Raw genomic sequence first — 14,105 nt, 5'->3', positions numbered from 1 at the left:
TCGCCCTGATACGAGCAGTCTTGTTGACTTAAGATCTCATTATATTTCAATTTACTTATTCGCCAACTTACCGTTCTGCGTTAAAACAGCCTGATTTATGTTAGCAAGAATGAAGAAAAAGATAAAGATAAAGAATGAAGCTAAAGAAAAAAAATTCTAAGGATTGCGATTCTAAAAACTTATACAATTTTTGTTCTGTTGGATAACGTATAAAAACGTAAGAAAAAACTCACGACAAATGCCAACTTGCACCATACTTATCGCAGCAGTCGCGCCAACTTGTCACGAGCTTTCCAGATGGTAGAAATTTATAAAAACTGTCAAGTTTGCGACCTCAAACCTCCGGCAACTTCAAATCTAAATTTCTAAGATTCAAGTTTCTAAGTTTCACAACATGAAGTTTTGAGAGTTGTCTTTTTATATGAGTTTTCGTTTATAGTAGGTTGTCACGGTACCGCAATAAAAAGAGCATACCAAACCCTCAACTAATATAAGAAAACTTTTTGCGCGTTATTTATCAAAACTTCCAGCAAGTTTCAGTTATCCATAATTTCACAATAGCTTAAGATTTGACTGTGAACAAATCTGATTTTACTGCAAAGTTTGAGTACGGGCAAGATACACTAATTTTTAAAGAGAGCGCGTGCTGAGCATAAAAATTTGTCGAAATAGAGTTTATCTGGTGTTTTATGAGAGCTTCGAAATTCAATTTGGTCAAAAAAATTAGTGAGCAAAAAAATAGTCAGTAAAAGTGGTTCATCAAGAAAATGGTCATCAAATAGTCATCAAAAAGTTTTCATCAAAATAGTCATCAACAAATGGTCATCAAAATGGTCCTTCAAAAAACTATCATTAATTTTGCTTGCGTAACACATGTTATTAAATTGTTAAATCCTTTCATTTCCACTCTGTGCATTGGTTGTGCCCTCTGCTCGTTGGGTTTTATGCTACTGGTTATCAAAAATTGCTCTAATTATTTGACCTATAGTAATTATTTGAGTTGAAGAAATGTCATATTGACATTGACTAAGATTTGATTAGAAACACAACATACTCAATAGCTGCCGAAACTAATTATTCAGCTCCAATAAAATCATAAAGTTATTTACTAATTCTGAAGTTCATTCTTAAAGAACATTGTTTTCAAAACTTAATACAATGCGAGCAACTGTAATTTTACAACCTAAAATTCCTGCAATTCTATTTTTAAGTTGTGATGACAGTTTTATTCTTTGGGTTGCTACAAAATGTGACATTGAGCCCAGGTTAGAATTCCTCGTTTCCTAATTATGGTGCATAACAGGCCACGATTATGTTTTATCTCCCAATTGCTGTCCAGGGGTGCTCACGTGGATTCGAAACGTACACATGGGTTGAAAAAAAAGATGTCCATAACACATTCATAAAACTGGAAAAATGCTATTGATACAATTCCATCTACTTCAAAAATGTATTCAACTGCTTGATAGGTACTTTTGCGAAGATTTCATAAAATGGAAATTTATGACAAGCATATAGCTTCCATAGACTCCAAGTATAGATTTGTTTGATAAGTCTTTTCCCCACAGAATCCATAAAATTTTGCTTAAATTGCCTGTCAATCAAACTAAGTCACAAATGAATTTAACCAATAATTTAGAGCACAAGTTCGTAACAAGTGCAACCGATTGGCCAACCAAATGCTTGGATTATATTGGTCAAGCCAACATCCAATCACAATGCAGACTGATGACGTCACAATTGCTACTCAAAATGTGGACGATATCGTCTTGATGATGATTGACAGTGAGCACACGCCGGATTTCGTCCTCAAAGGAGTTTTGCATTTGAAGAGCTTGGTGACATTTTTGATTGGACCCACCTTGAGTTTTGGAACTATAGTTCTGCCGGACTGGGATTCAATTAATTCCAAGTCAATGTTGATATCGTCCAGTAGGAAGGATGAAGTTTCAGTTCCTAGCATGTGTAAGTAAGTGGAAACGACAATGTTTTTTTTTTCAAAAAAAATTGTGCGCGAATCCCGCTCTAAATGTTAACTTTATGATAAACAACCATTAAAAAGATTTCAAATACCTGAAATAAGAATAGAACAGGCTGAAAAGTCTAGTTTTTCAAACCCCATCCCAAGGGTACAAGGGATTTTCGATTGAAGTCTTAATTAAAGACACTATTTCACATCTGTTTTAGGAGAAACCAAAAAAAAATTGCAGATATAACTTCAAGCAAACTCGCAAAGTAAAAACTGCAATTGATGGTTGAACACGAGAAGTCGGTGGCCATGCGACCGCCCCCTTCCCTCAATTCTAATTGCCAAATTTTTCCAAAGGGTCCCCCCTTTGGCCCTTTGGTATAATTTTACGAGATCCATTTTTCGCTGACCAGCATCAAATAATTTCTATAGGCGCCTTTAGCGCCAATATAACTATATTTGAGGGAGGAGCACGCGCTGAAAAAACGCAATTTTTAGTCAAATCTTTTTTAAAAATGCTTAAAGCTTCATCTTTAGCCTGTTTTTCAGGGAGACAAAATAGTGTCCTTTTAGTATTTCTGGAGAGCTCGGAAACTCAAATTGGTCGACCTTAAAAAAAATTGGTTGACTTCAAATAGTCAGCAAAAATTAGCCCAAAGTTATTGCAAAAACTGTAAAATTGCATCTTCAGTTAACTTTATTGAATCACCAAGCAAAGAGTCAGTCTGAATAGCAAAAATCGGACGCCTCCCATCCGTCAGTTCACCCAAAGTGTTCTTCTTTGGCTTTTTTATACGACATCCATTTTCGGCCGACCAACTCTAAAACGCTTCTGCAGGCGCCTTTGTGTCAATTTACACATATTTTGAAGGGAAGTGCGCTTCCAATAGCTGTTCAAAAACTACTAAAAAATTAAGACAAACTTTTTGAAAACCCCCTCAAGAAAATCTGAGATTCGCCTTTGTCATCTGTCACATAACTTTGGAAATAGGGCTTTTTTCCCAGTTCTTCAAAATAAGAGAGATTAACTGTGAGTGTTCTTTTTTATCAGTGAACGGAATGCTGTTTGCTCAAGAATTCTTGCAAGCAACAGAGCTTGCCTCCAAGCTCGGAATATACGAGCGATCGCCTGCACCGCAGAAAGAAAGTGTGAAACTGCAATCGTTTCTTTCCACTGCTTGTTCGAATGTTACGATGCAAGCTCAACAAGCCACATTTGCGATTCTGTTTTCAAATCACAAAATGAGCCAAATTTTCACCGAAAGTTCCGACCAGCAGTTGTTGAACTGTGACACAATGCAGCTGCTTTTGTCTGTGTTACACGTATTGTATCCAGTAGACGATTTTGAGCAGTTTGTGTTGCCAAGTAAAAACTGCAACAAAAAAATGCCAGCAGAAACCAGGAAAGAATCGAGGTGAGAAATCCAGGACCCCATCTTTTGCCTTTTACAATATTAAGGGAGCAAATGAGGGGAGAAATGTGGGGGTGGGGGGGGGGGGGTTGAGTTCTTTTGGATAACTTTTGGCAATTTGTTTCTTATGGCACTAGGGATTCTCCCGATCAATTGAGGTAGCTTGAGCTTCCGCCTAGTTTGAGAGCGAAACTACATTTCCTAGCCAGGAAAGAAATTCAACCAGTTGAAAAGCTCGTATGCTGAATAATTGTCCCGAATAAAATGACGTAATAATTGTGTATTGGGGGTTTTTTTTCTACGGACAAATTTTGACCTTTTAACTAAAAACTTTCGACCAAATTTTTTCATATCATCCAAAAATTATGTTTGTCTTGAACTCAGTAATAGTTTAAAATTAAAAAAAAATATGTCACTTGTGAAAATTTTTGTAGAGTTAAGGGGGTAATACGGTTGCCAATTTGCCCCATAATTAACGCGCGATCCAATGAATTGCAGAGAGCTTAAAAGGCAGTCGGAAAAATCAGGGCTTCGCGCTGATCAGGGGCGGATTGAGGGGGGGGGGGGTTTGCGGGGGTGGGGCGGACGCCCCCTCTCAGTGATTCGACCCCCTGCCGACCCAAAGGGTCCCCCTTTGATACTTTTTCAGAAATCCATTTTTGGCCGACCGACCCTTCGGCGCCAATATATACTAACTTTGAGGGGGAGCGCGCGCCAAAAAAAACGCGATTTTTTTTATCCCAATTTTTTTCCAAAAGTGCTCAAAAACGGCTTTTTTGACTGTTTTTTCAAAAATTTGCCTGCGGCGCAGAAAATTTAGCCAAAATAGGGGCAAAAGAGTACTTGGGAGAGCTCGAAAAATCAATTTGGTCGACCTCAAAAAAAAGGTCATAATTTTCGAATTTTTTTTGAAAATCCGCCCCCCCCCTCGAGAAAATCCTAGATCCGCCCCTGGCGCTGATACTAGCGGTGTTGTTGGTCTTAAATAACTACCCGTACTCAGTAAAAAGAAAAAATAATAGATTACAATGGATTTTTCTTGTCGGTCTCCTTAAATTTCAAAAAAAGTTGATTATGATTGATTAAAAATGGATTATAATGTTACTATTTTTCGAAACTATAAAATTCACTATAATTGTTTATAATCAATTGTAATCGATTTTTTTTTGAAAAAGTTTTAGCTGGGATTTCCCTCTTTGAACTATCTTGAGATATCCTTTTTTGGTGATGAAGCCTAAGAACTTTGGCGCCAATATATACTAATTTCAAGGGGGAAAGCGCGCCAAAAAAACGCGGATTTTAGATCAAAATTTTCCAAAAGTTGTCTAAAAACGCCTTTTTTGGCCTAGTTTTTCATAATTTTGTCTGTGGCGCAGAAACTTTGATCAAAATGGGGTCTTTAGAGTGAGTTAGGAGGGCTCATAAAATCACTTTGGTCAACCTTATAAAAAGGTCGACAAAATTATCGAAATTTTTTTGAAAATCCGCCCCCCTCACCCGAGAAAGTCCTAGATCCGCCCCTGCTTATAGCTTAAGCTTACATTAAATTTTTGTGACATAGATAGAAGAAGGGATTATAATCTATTATATTAGATTATAAGAGATTTTCGGAAAAAGTATAATCAATTATAATTGATTGTATTTATTAAAATGGCACCAAAAAGGTTATCATTATAATGGATTAAAAATCGTTTAAACATCTAAAAGTGACGCTCATTATTAATTATAATTTTGCTCAAAGTACGATTATAATTATAATATAATCGATTAATTTATCTTTTTACTGAGTGCGGGTATCTAACAGAACCTTGGCAGAGGAATCCCAGCTGTGTACCCACTGGGTCAAACTCCCGGAGAGCTCAACATTTTTGGATAGCCAGAATAATAGCTTAATTCGGAGACCTAAAGTAGCAAAAACCGATTCACGCATATCACAGTTTTTGCGCCGAATTTAAGCACAAGGGAGCCAAGTGGAGCGAAATAGAGCTAACATGATAAACTCACGAATTCAATTGTCAGATTTTTCTGGTATGTCACTAGACTTAGCTGGCGCGTCACAAAGCCGAGTACTCGGATAGCCAAAAAGTTCGTTCCCAGATTTGTTAACCATGGTTTATCTGGCTGTAAAAATAATCGGATTTGTGACACGCCACTGAATCTATTACGCAAGAAAAACTAGAAATCAAAAAAATATGTTAGCTAAAGAGAATTCAACATTCAACTATTCGAGAGTAATCCGGCTCAGTTTCAATTAATTTTGCGCAGTTTCAAAGATGTAAGCGTCACAACCTTGGTTATTGTTTCTCTAAGGATACAAAAAGCGATGGTTGCCGACAAAATTGTTAATTCGTTAAACCGTTGATTTTTTGGATTTCCTGGAAAGGTACCTAGCAGGTGTCCAGGCCTGGCTTTCAATTTTTTAAAATTCTAAATCAATCCGACGCTTCAATTTTTTTGTTGTTTAACTACTTTGAAATAGGCCTGTGGCGTTGTGGGGCTCCGGTAGTGATGGTGTCCAGCAATCCAATGATTGCTCGTTCAAATCGCGCGTGCGCTGCACTTTGCAAGCTGAGATCTTGCAAGTAACTCGTGGCTTAACTGGGCGATGGTTGTAAGCGCTCATATTAACCTAACCAATTAACCTTCGGCTTAGGCCTCCGGGCTGGTTGACTGAAAAATACACAATTTTTTTTCTCGAAAACTTTGAAAAACTAAACTGGGCAGGATTTGTAGATAGTTTCTGTTAGTAAGTTAAGGATTGGTTAGGAATCTTGAATTCTTGACAGAAAGTCAAAGGTATGCTCGCTCCAATCTCGAACTCTGAAAAAACCTAAAAGTATTCCAATCCGAACAGTTGAATTAACGGTAAAAATTTCTCGGCAAGTAAATCCGACAATCGTTAAATTTGAAAACTTTAATCGTTCATATCAACAACATTTTATAGCTTAAAACTCAAAGCAAGCTCCCAAAAGACTGGTATTTTTGTGCTCGAGACATTTTGCTCTTTTTTATAGGTCAGTCTTAATCAATTCTGAGCCGAGTAAGAGAAAAAAAAACGGTTAAAATAGGGTATCACCCCCATTTTAGTATGTTATAACATGGGTAGGTGGAGGGCTTGATCTTCCGCCCAACCGTTCAACTATTATGTCTAGTTTTTGTCCTAGGCCATTAGCTCTTATTTATTTTCACACTTTCGTTTCGTTATGTGCATTTACTTTTACGCTATTTGAGCGCGAACACAAGGTATTCCCCAGCTATGTAACCCGGGAAATTTTGACCGGCATGACCAACCAAAAACGAGCAGCTTTCGACTGTTCTTGAGCTACTTTGTTTCGGTTCTCAGTCAAATTAGGGTGTATTTTGACCGTACTTGTCGGGACTAGGGTGAGTTTTGACGTTGATCGAATTTGGGAATTTGCTCGTCAGAACATTTCGACCGTGATCAAACGAATTGGACCTCAATCTATGACATAAGAGGCTGCATTTTGATTATTTTCGATGCTAAATTCTGTTGACAGTGAAAGAGGCAGCTATCGTTCAAGGGAGATTTCGGGCACTGCGAGCAGCTGTTCAACTCTATCGGAGCACCAGTCGTGTAGACGAAGTTCCAGTATCATCACCACATCCAGCTTTGTCCGCGATTTCCCCAACGTTGATTTCTCAACCGAAAACTTATCTCGAAAGCACAGAGGATTGTCGATGCTGCGCGAAGCCGACGAACAGCTACAAAACGAAAAAGAAGAAGATAAGGACGTTGATGATGATTATGATGATGATGATGATGATGATAATGATGAAGAAACGAAAGCCTCAAGATCTAGTCAGCTTGGGTTCAACAACAGAACATTGGCCAAACTATTAAGGGTACATTTTGCAACTTTTTTGCTTTTGCATTGGAATTAGAATATCACCCGCTCTTTTAAAAAATTGGACGAGAACCAATATTTAGAATTAAGTACACTTTTTCTCGCATTCACTAACTAAAAACGACCTGCTATAAACAAACTGGATTAAATCGGTTGAAGTAAGTTGAAAAGGCTTTGGTAGGTTTGATTTGGCTTAAAATTGTAAAAGAAGATCAAAGAAGTTTCCTCAATTCGAAGAAATTTACAATTTATGAATTTTTCTGAAGGGGCTCCTTTACATGCCTCACGTGATTCATTTTTTTTAGTTTGAAGAAATCATGAAAAAATTGACCTCGTTGTTTTTTTCTTCAGAAAAACTTTGATTTTTTCTAAACAATATTTGACAGTTTGTGAAATTTTTTACAAAATCGGAAAGATTGCAACTCCGGCAGCTCAAAACTTTATAAAATAAGTATCACACACGCCGCTGTTTTTTTGAGACTTTCCGCGGACTTAAATTTTGCGAATTTTGGCAAAGCTTTGTTAAATAATTTGCGCTAGGTTTCTATTAACGCGTAGCGTAGGCACAAAACTTTTTGTTCCGACTTTCGAAGAAAATGGAATATTTATGCTCGATGTGGTTTTTTTTCATCAGTCAATTTTTGCCGATACCCCATTGAAAATATCAACTTCTTGAGTTCAAATTTAAAACGGTATTTTACCTCTGATTCTTTTTTGTAAAATTCTAGGAGTTTGAGAATTGCCAACTGGCCATGCTGTGGACTAAAATATCTGCGCTTTGAAGAACTTAATCTTATTGCTACAAGTCTAACGCGATTTATTTATGCGCGGCGAATTATCACGCACAACGAAATTCTTCCAAAATGAATTAAGGCTAGCTAATCGGTCGTAATAATTTCAAACTGCTCAACTTTTCACAGTTTGATATTGTCCAAAACTTATAAGTTTTCAAAATTTTCTGTTAGCAACAACTATTTGAATTGAATTAAGGGACAGTCAGAACATTCAGCGCGTTGCCCTGATATACGAGCAGTCTTGGTGCTCTTCAAAAACGTTTCGATTTTATATAAAACAGGGAAAAACACTGAAACCCCCTGACTGCCTTTTTGTTCCGTCTTTCGTAACGAAAGTAACGGCACAATTGTGCAGGACAGATTTCGACTTTTAAATCAACCATTTTTGATAGTTTTTTTAGATCATTTGAAGGTATTATTGTTCTGAGCTTAAAATTGAAAATATATCTGAGATCAGTTTTCGTAAAATTATGGGGGTTTAAAGATTTGGGACAATTTACGCGCGATATGGAAACCGTTCTGAAATGGTTGAAGGAAGCTTAGTGCCAGATTTGATTTGTTACTAGGAGCGAAATGTATATGGTGAAACTTATGTGTACTTTATATGGCCTGTGAGGGGAGGGTTTTCACAAAAATTCTCAAAAATAGAAAAAGAAAAGTTCCTTTTATTGTATTCTATTTATTTTTTTTCGTGTTTTTTACAGCTCCTTAGACCTTAAAAGCCAGTCGGAACATTCAGGGCTTTACCCTGATATGATTAGTACTGTAATGTATTTAAATTAGTATTTTTCCAAAAAGAATGGTAAAAGTTATTCAAAAAATTCTTCCTCCAGCTTATCAGATGAACTATAAAAGTATAAAAGTTGGGTATTTTCAGGCAAACTTACTAGACTGGGTTGAATGAGGTTGCCTTTATTTTTTGAGCCGGGTTGGGTTGCGTTGAAAAATATATAGCGCTCATCAAATATCGTTAGTTGACAAAAAAGGCATTTTTAAACCTTTATTTTTGATATCAGGACATCAAATTGTTCCAGACCAATTTCAAATATTTTGTTAAACAATGCTGGTTGAAATTGCAGAACCTGTGTTATACAGAAGGAATAATAAGAGTTTTATATGAGTCGTTATATACAGAAGGAACTATTTATTCTGCAATTTGAAACCAACTTGTAAATATTTCACCTGATTTCCATTTTTTGCAGTTCATTATCTCTATATTATGAGTATGATAAAAAAGAATGTGAAACAAAATTCAAAAAACCAAAAAAAGGAAATCATTTTCAAATTTTTGACAAAATTTTTTATAATTATAATTATGATGGAAAAATTTTGCCTTACTGTCACCTCAGCGTATTCTTTTTTCAACATTGCAGCTTGTTAAAGTTACACGGACAAGTCCTGCTTTAACCCCATTTAACCCAACAAACTTTTACGTGCATTAACCCAACTTCCAAGCTGACAAAACTTTGACACTTAAATTCTGAACTTCGTTGCAATTAAACCACCACAATTCTGAGAACAAATCTAGTTTCTACTCCAGTTCAAAAACTTCCATAAATTTTTATGCATTTTGATAATGATATTTCTGGCAGCACCGTTCGGAAATTATGCAATATTTTCTCTCGTGTTGAAACATAAATTGGAAGTTTCAGCAAAATGATTAAATTACAATCGACAGAAAGCAATCGAGTTGAGCCTCCTTTTATGAAAATGTTAATGTTTTTTTTCAGGCGCGGATCTAAGAGTTTCTCGAGGAGGGGGGGGGGGGGGGGGGTTGGATTTCAAATAAATTTTGAAAAAATTGTCGACCAAATGCATTTTCTAAGCTCTCCCAAACCACTATAAAGAGCCCTTAATTTAACCAAATTTTCTCCGCCGCAGGCAAATTTTTGAAAAAAGGTAAAAAAAAGCGTTTTCAGGCACAAATTGCGACCAAAAAATCGCGTTTTGTCGGCGCGCGCTCCCCTCAAAATTAGTATAGAAGATTTGCGCAAAGGTGCCTTCAGAAAATTTTCAACGTCAGCCAAAAATGGATATCTCAAAATAGTACAAAGGGGGGACCCTTTGGGTCGGCAGGGGGATCGAATCCCTGAGAGGGGGCGTCCTCCCCCCTCCCCCCTAAATCCACTACTGTTTGTTTTAAAGGAGTTGATTTTTTTGCTGGTCTGAAGCTGATTGTTTGTACAATCTCCAATTTTTTTATCAAGTTTAATTCCTCCTCGAATAATGAAAGAAAAGAACTTCGATCATGCTAAGAGAAAATATCTCAGCGTCCATTATCAGCATTAAAAATTAGTTCAACTATTATTGTTCCAACTTTCGTGGAAAGTGAGGAATTTAAATGCTCGGTTGATTTTTTCTATTCAGACCGATTTTACAAAACTTTAGTCTTTCGGGGGATTGATCGCCTGATCTGCATGGGCCCAACCAAGTGTGCACGTCACTATATTAACCTTCCAAAATTCAGCCTAAACTGCTCGTTTCATACTGCGCGCGAATTATCCAGTATTACAAAGTCATTCCAAATTGAAATGATGCAAGCTGATTGTATATACAGCCTTTAGTTCATTTTCCAAAAACTATTTCAGACAAGGTAAAGGGCAGTCGTAACATTCAGGGCTTTGCCCTTATATATGAACAGTCTTGTTTCAAGTAACTCGCATGTACACGTATCAAAAAGTGAGATTTAATTGGTAACACGAAGAGTGTTTCTGCGCGACATTTGCAGCATCTAAACGGTCTTCCTCAACATTTTAGGTTGTTGAAATATGGGCTACTCAAAAATTTATCTTAAAACAACTAGAGTTTTCCATCTATTCCCCCTTTGAAAAAGGGAAATTTACTACTACGTACCAAAGTCACATATGTTTAAACATTAAATCAGTTCATTATAGGTGTGGATAAATTCGTTATTAGGTACCACAGGGAAGGAATAGTTAAAAAGACCCAAAAAACAGATTTCATCAAAAAACTTCGACTCTTGGAAAAGGATTTTTTTTGAATTTTTTTATACCATGTTGATAAGATCCATTCCCTAAGTCAAAATTAAAAAATTATTTGACGTGTGATTGTTTTGTAAAGTTGTCGGATACTTTGTTGTTCTTTAGAAGAATTCTGCAAGTCAAAATCACATCATTCGCGTCTGCTTGCGACGAACTCCCAAAAACGAAAAGACGAAGCCGACTTCCGTGCCTGTGGAACACTATTATGTCATTTTCACGAAACCTTTTAAAAACAAAGATCTCATTCTAACTTTTGGCTGTCCTGTTCACGATCCTGATCATAAGTTATGCGCTCAAGTTTCACAAAAGATGATTCTGCAGCTGCAAACATTTATCGAATTTCTACAAACCGAAAATCAAGAACAAAGCAAGCAAACAAACTACGTAAAAGGTAAACGGAAACGTTAAATGGCGTGTGCGAATTTTGTTTCAACAAAACGTGTCAAAGAAATGAGGTTCAAAGGGCAGTTTTTGTAGGTTTTGAAAAAAGCCCTCCACTTAAATTCACTTTGTATTGGCGCCAAAGCGCCTTCAGCAAAACTTTATAATTGGTCGGCCAAAAATGGCTGTAAAAATTAATTGAAATGGTGAAATGGCCCCTCGAATCCTTACAGGCAAAATATTTAAATATTTTTTCATTCATTTTCAAACCATGACAGGGGCGGATTTAGGATTTTCTCGAGGAGGGGATTTTTAAAAAGTTTTCGAAAATTTTGACAACCTTTTTTTTAGGTCGACCAAATTGATTTTCCGAGCTGTCCTAAAGAACTAAAAAGACGCTGTTCTGAAATTTTTGAAAAAAGAGGTCAAAAAACCGTTTTTGGGCATTTTTTGGAAAATTTTGACAAAAAAATATCGCGTTTCTTTGGCGCGCGCTCCCCCTCAAAGTTAGTATATATTGGCGCCACCAAACGCGCCTTTAGAAAATGTTCAGGGTCAGTAGGCCAAAAATGGATTTCTTAAAAAGTACCAAAGGGGGACCCTTTGGGTCGGCAGGGTGTCGAATCCCTGCGAAGGGAACGTCCCCCCCCCCCGCCCCCTTCCCTAAATCCGCCCCTGAACCATGATATCTTTATTTGAAAGTTTTTTCTACAACTCGCTTGAAAAAAAAAATTTTTCAAAAACTATCTGCAAATGGTGCATTTTGATTTTTGAGCAGCGCTCGGAAACAATATCTTGTCGATCTAAAAAAAAGTTAGACAAACTGTTTCTTGAAAGTCATAAACTTCTACCTGCTCCAATACTAGCGAGGAGCAAAATGATTCGTTTCAATTTAGTTTTGAGTTAAGTTAACTGAATTATTATTTTTTTAGATTTGAACTCAACTTTTGAGGAGCTTCTTGATTTGCAAGATTGCGAAAGTACAATCAGTTTTCTCTCGTCTGTTTTGAACGAGTTCAACCGGACAGCTGGCAACAGACACATGCCACGGGGATCCACAATAGTGAAGTGCAGCGACATTTTGAACGCCATGAAATACAGTTATGAACAAATGTTCATGAACCAAGAATTCTACGTTGCTTCAGACGAAAAACTTGCAAGTTGCTTCGACGTCATAAAAGAACAGACTGTTAAATTCAGGTACTTGAGTTATCATGCAACAACAAATGTCAATCAGTATTATCTGTTTCTATCGATTTCTCGGGTATTTCGAAAGTCTGCATAGACCTTTGACCGAGATAAGAAAAACAATCAGTCATATTGGAACTGTTTCACAGATTGTGGCACTTTTTCTTCCGAGTTTCTGAATTGCAAAAATAGGACCGAACACTCAAAATACTGCAACCAATCCACGACCGTAGAGTACGTTGATTGTATCAATTTTTCAAGCGTTCCGAACCTTCTGCGATGAAAAAAGCACCAATTTTCTCCCTTGCCCCTTTTTTGTTTTTTATTTCATTTTTCTATTCTACAAGTTAAAGTAATCGAAGTTTTTCAAATTTTAAAATTGGAACCGCCGACAAAATCATTAAAAAAAGTATATCTCTCCACATAAACGTACTTTGTACCTAAGAAAAATATTGAAAAAAGTACAGCAAGGGTGAAAAAAACAGAAGTTAAGACAAAGACAAAATCATAACCAAGGACAAGAATATCAAACATTTGTGAGCGAATTATTAGCGAGGAAGATTTGTCGTGTTTTCATCCTCTTAAGAGATTCGTTTAAAGCAGGGTCGCAGCCTTTACATTTTCGCAAGATGGGGATCGATTTTCAAAATAATATTTCGAATTATTTGATTGCCCTGATTTTTTAGAGTTGCAGCACGAGGCACGTTGTCTTCTCTTGGAGTTCTGGATCCTATGTTGCACCTTGGATGGGAATCGGAGAACCTTCTCAAATGTGGGGCCATTATAGCCCAATTTCCACCACTTGTCTATTTCGTACACACCAACGTCCAGTCTAAATTTGGAATAGCGCCTAAATTCAAACTGTCCTCGCAAAATAGGGACTTGATCAAGATTATCACACATGCATACCATGTAAACGAAGTTCTGACAGCAAAAAACCGAACTGTGGAGTTTGCGTGGCGCGGTGATCAGTTTTTGTTCACACGGACTATCTTCATCGGCTCGGCTGGGGACGTTCTTGAGACAATAGATCGAAATATTTACAAACTGTTTTGTGTATTTTTACCGTTTTGTAAGGCAAGTGCGGCTCTAAGTTGGACGAAGAGTCTTCACAGACTTCTCTATGACGAGTTCATACAAAATGATAAAAGGTTCCTTTAGTTAGATAATGATATCTTCAAAATATTGGAAGATTTTCATATTATCGATAGGTTTTTATTACTCGATTTATAGTTTAGTTCATGAGTACAATATATCTTGTCGATCTAAAAAAAAAGACTAATAGACGTTTTTCATCATGATGAGTTCTTAAATATCGCCTCCTAGTCTTTTTCTATCTCGTAATTTAGTATAATGAAAATTTATGTTTCAAAAACCCCTTTAGGGGTGAAAAGGAACTATAGCATGTGTGGTGTCTTTTTCGAATGATTTTGATGAAATCAAAGAAAACTCGTGGGAATTTTCAGACAATAATTATCTTTCAAATTTTTTGC

The 14,105-nt window shown here is 36.7% G+C and overlaps 1 protein-coding gene across 2 annotated transcripts; it reads left to right on the top strand.

Moving 5' to 3' along the window:
* The first annotated feature begins 1,678 nt into the window (after positions 1-1,678).
* LOC134845666 (uncharacterized) lies at positions 1,679-13,832 on the top strand. Of its 2 annotated transcripts, none has more exons than XM_063862695.1 (6): positions 1,679-1,965; positions 3,021-3,384; positions 6,900-7,245; positions 11,149-11,434; positions 12,357-12,624; positions 13,299-13,832. In XM_063862695.1, the coding sequence occupies exons 1-6, from the start codon at positions 1,680-1,682 to the stop codon at positions 13,771-13,773; spliced, it is 2,025 nt and encodes a 674-aa protein (XP_063718765.1). In that variant the 5' UTR covers position 1,679; the 3' UTR covers positions 13,774-13,832. The 2 variants fall into 2 exon arrangements, with proteins under 2 accessions (XP_063718765.1, XP_063718766.1); XM_063862696.1 differs by having other exon boundaries at positions 1,842-1,969.
* Positions 13,833-14,105: the final 273 nt, after the last annotated feature.

This window comes from Symsagittifera roscoffensis, chromosome 5 (genome assembly GCF_963678635.1).
Source record: "Symsagittifera roscoffensis chromosome 5, txSymRosc1.1, whole genome shotgun sequence".
In the NCBI taxonomy this organism is placed as follows: domain Eukaryota; kingdom Metazoa; phylum Xenacoelomorpha; order Acoela; family Convolutidae; genus Symsagittifera; species Symsagittifera roscoffensis.
Note: the sequence above shows the minus strand (reverse complement) of the source record. Positions and strands in the feature narration are given on the sequence as shown.

Bases quoted from the DNA above. Each gene is read 5' to 3' on its own strand.
- LOC134845666 (XM_063862695.1), top strand. From the start codon at position 1,680: ATGCTTGGATTATATTGGTCAAGCCAACATCCAATCACAATGCAGACT. The intron at 3,385-6,899 runs GTGAGAAATCCA...TTCTGTTGACAG, and splicing joins GAAACCAGGAAAGAATCGAG to TGAAAGAGGCAGCTATCGTT. The intron at 11,435-12,356 runs GTAAACGGAAAC...TTATTTTTTTAG, and splicing joins GCAAACAAACTACGTAAAAG to ATTTGAACTCAACTTTTGAG.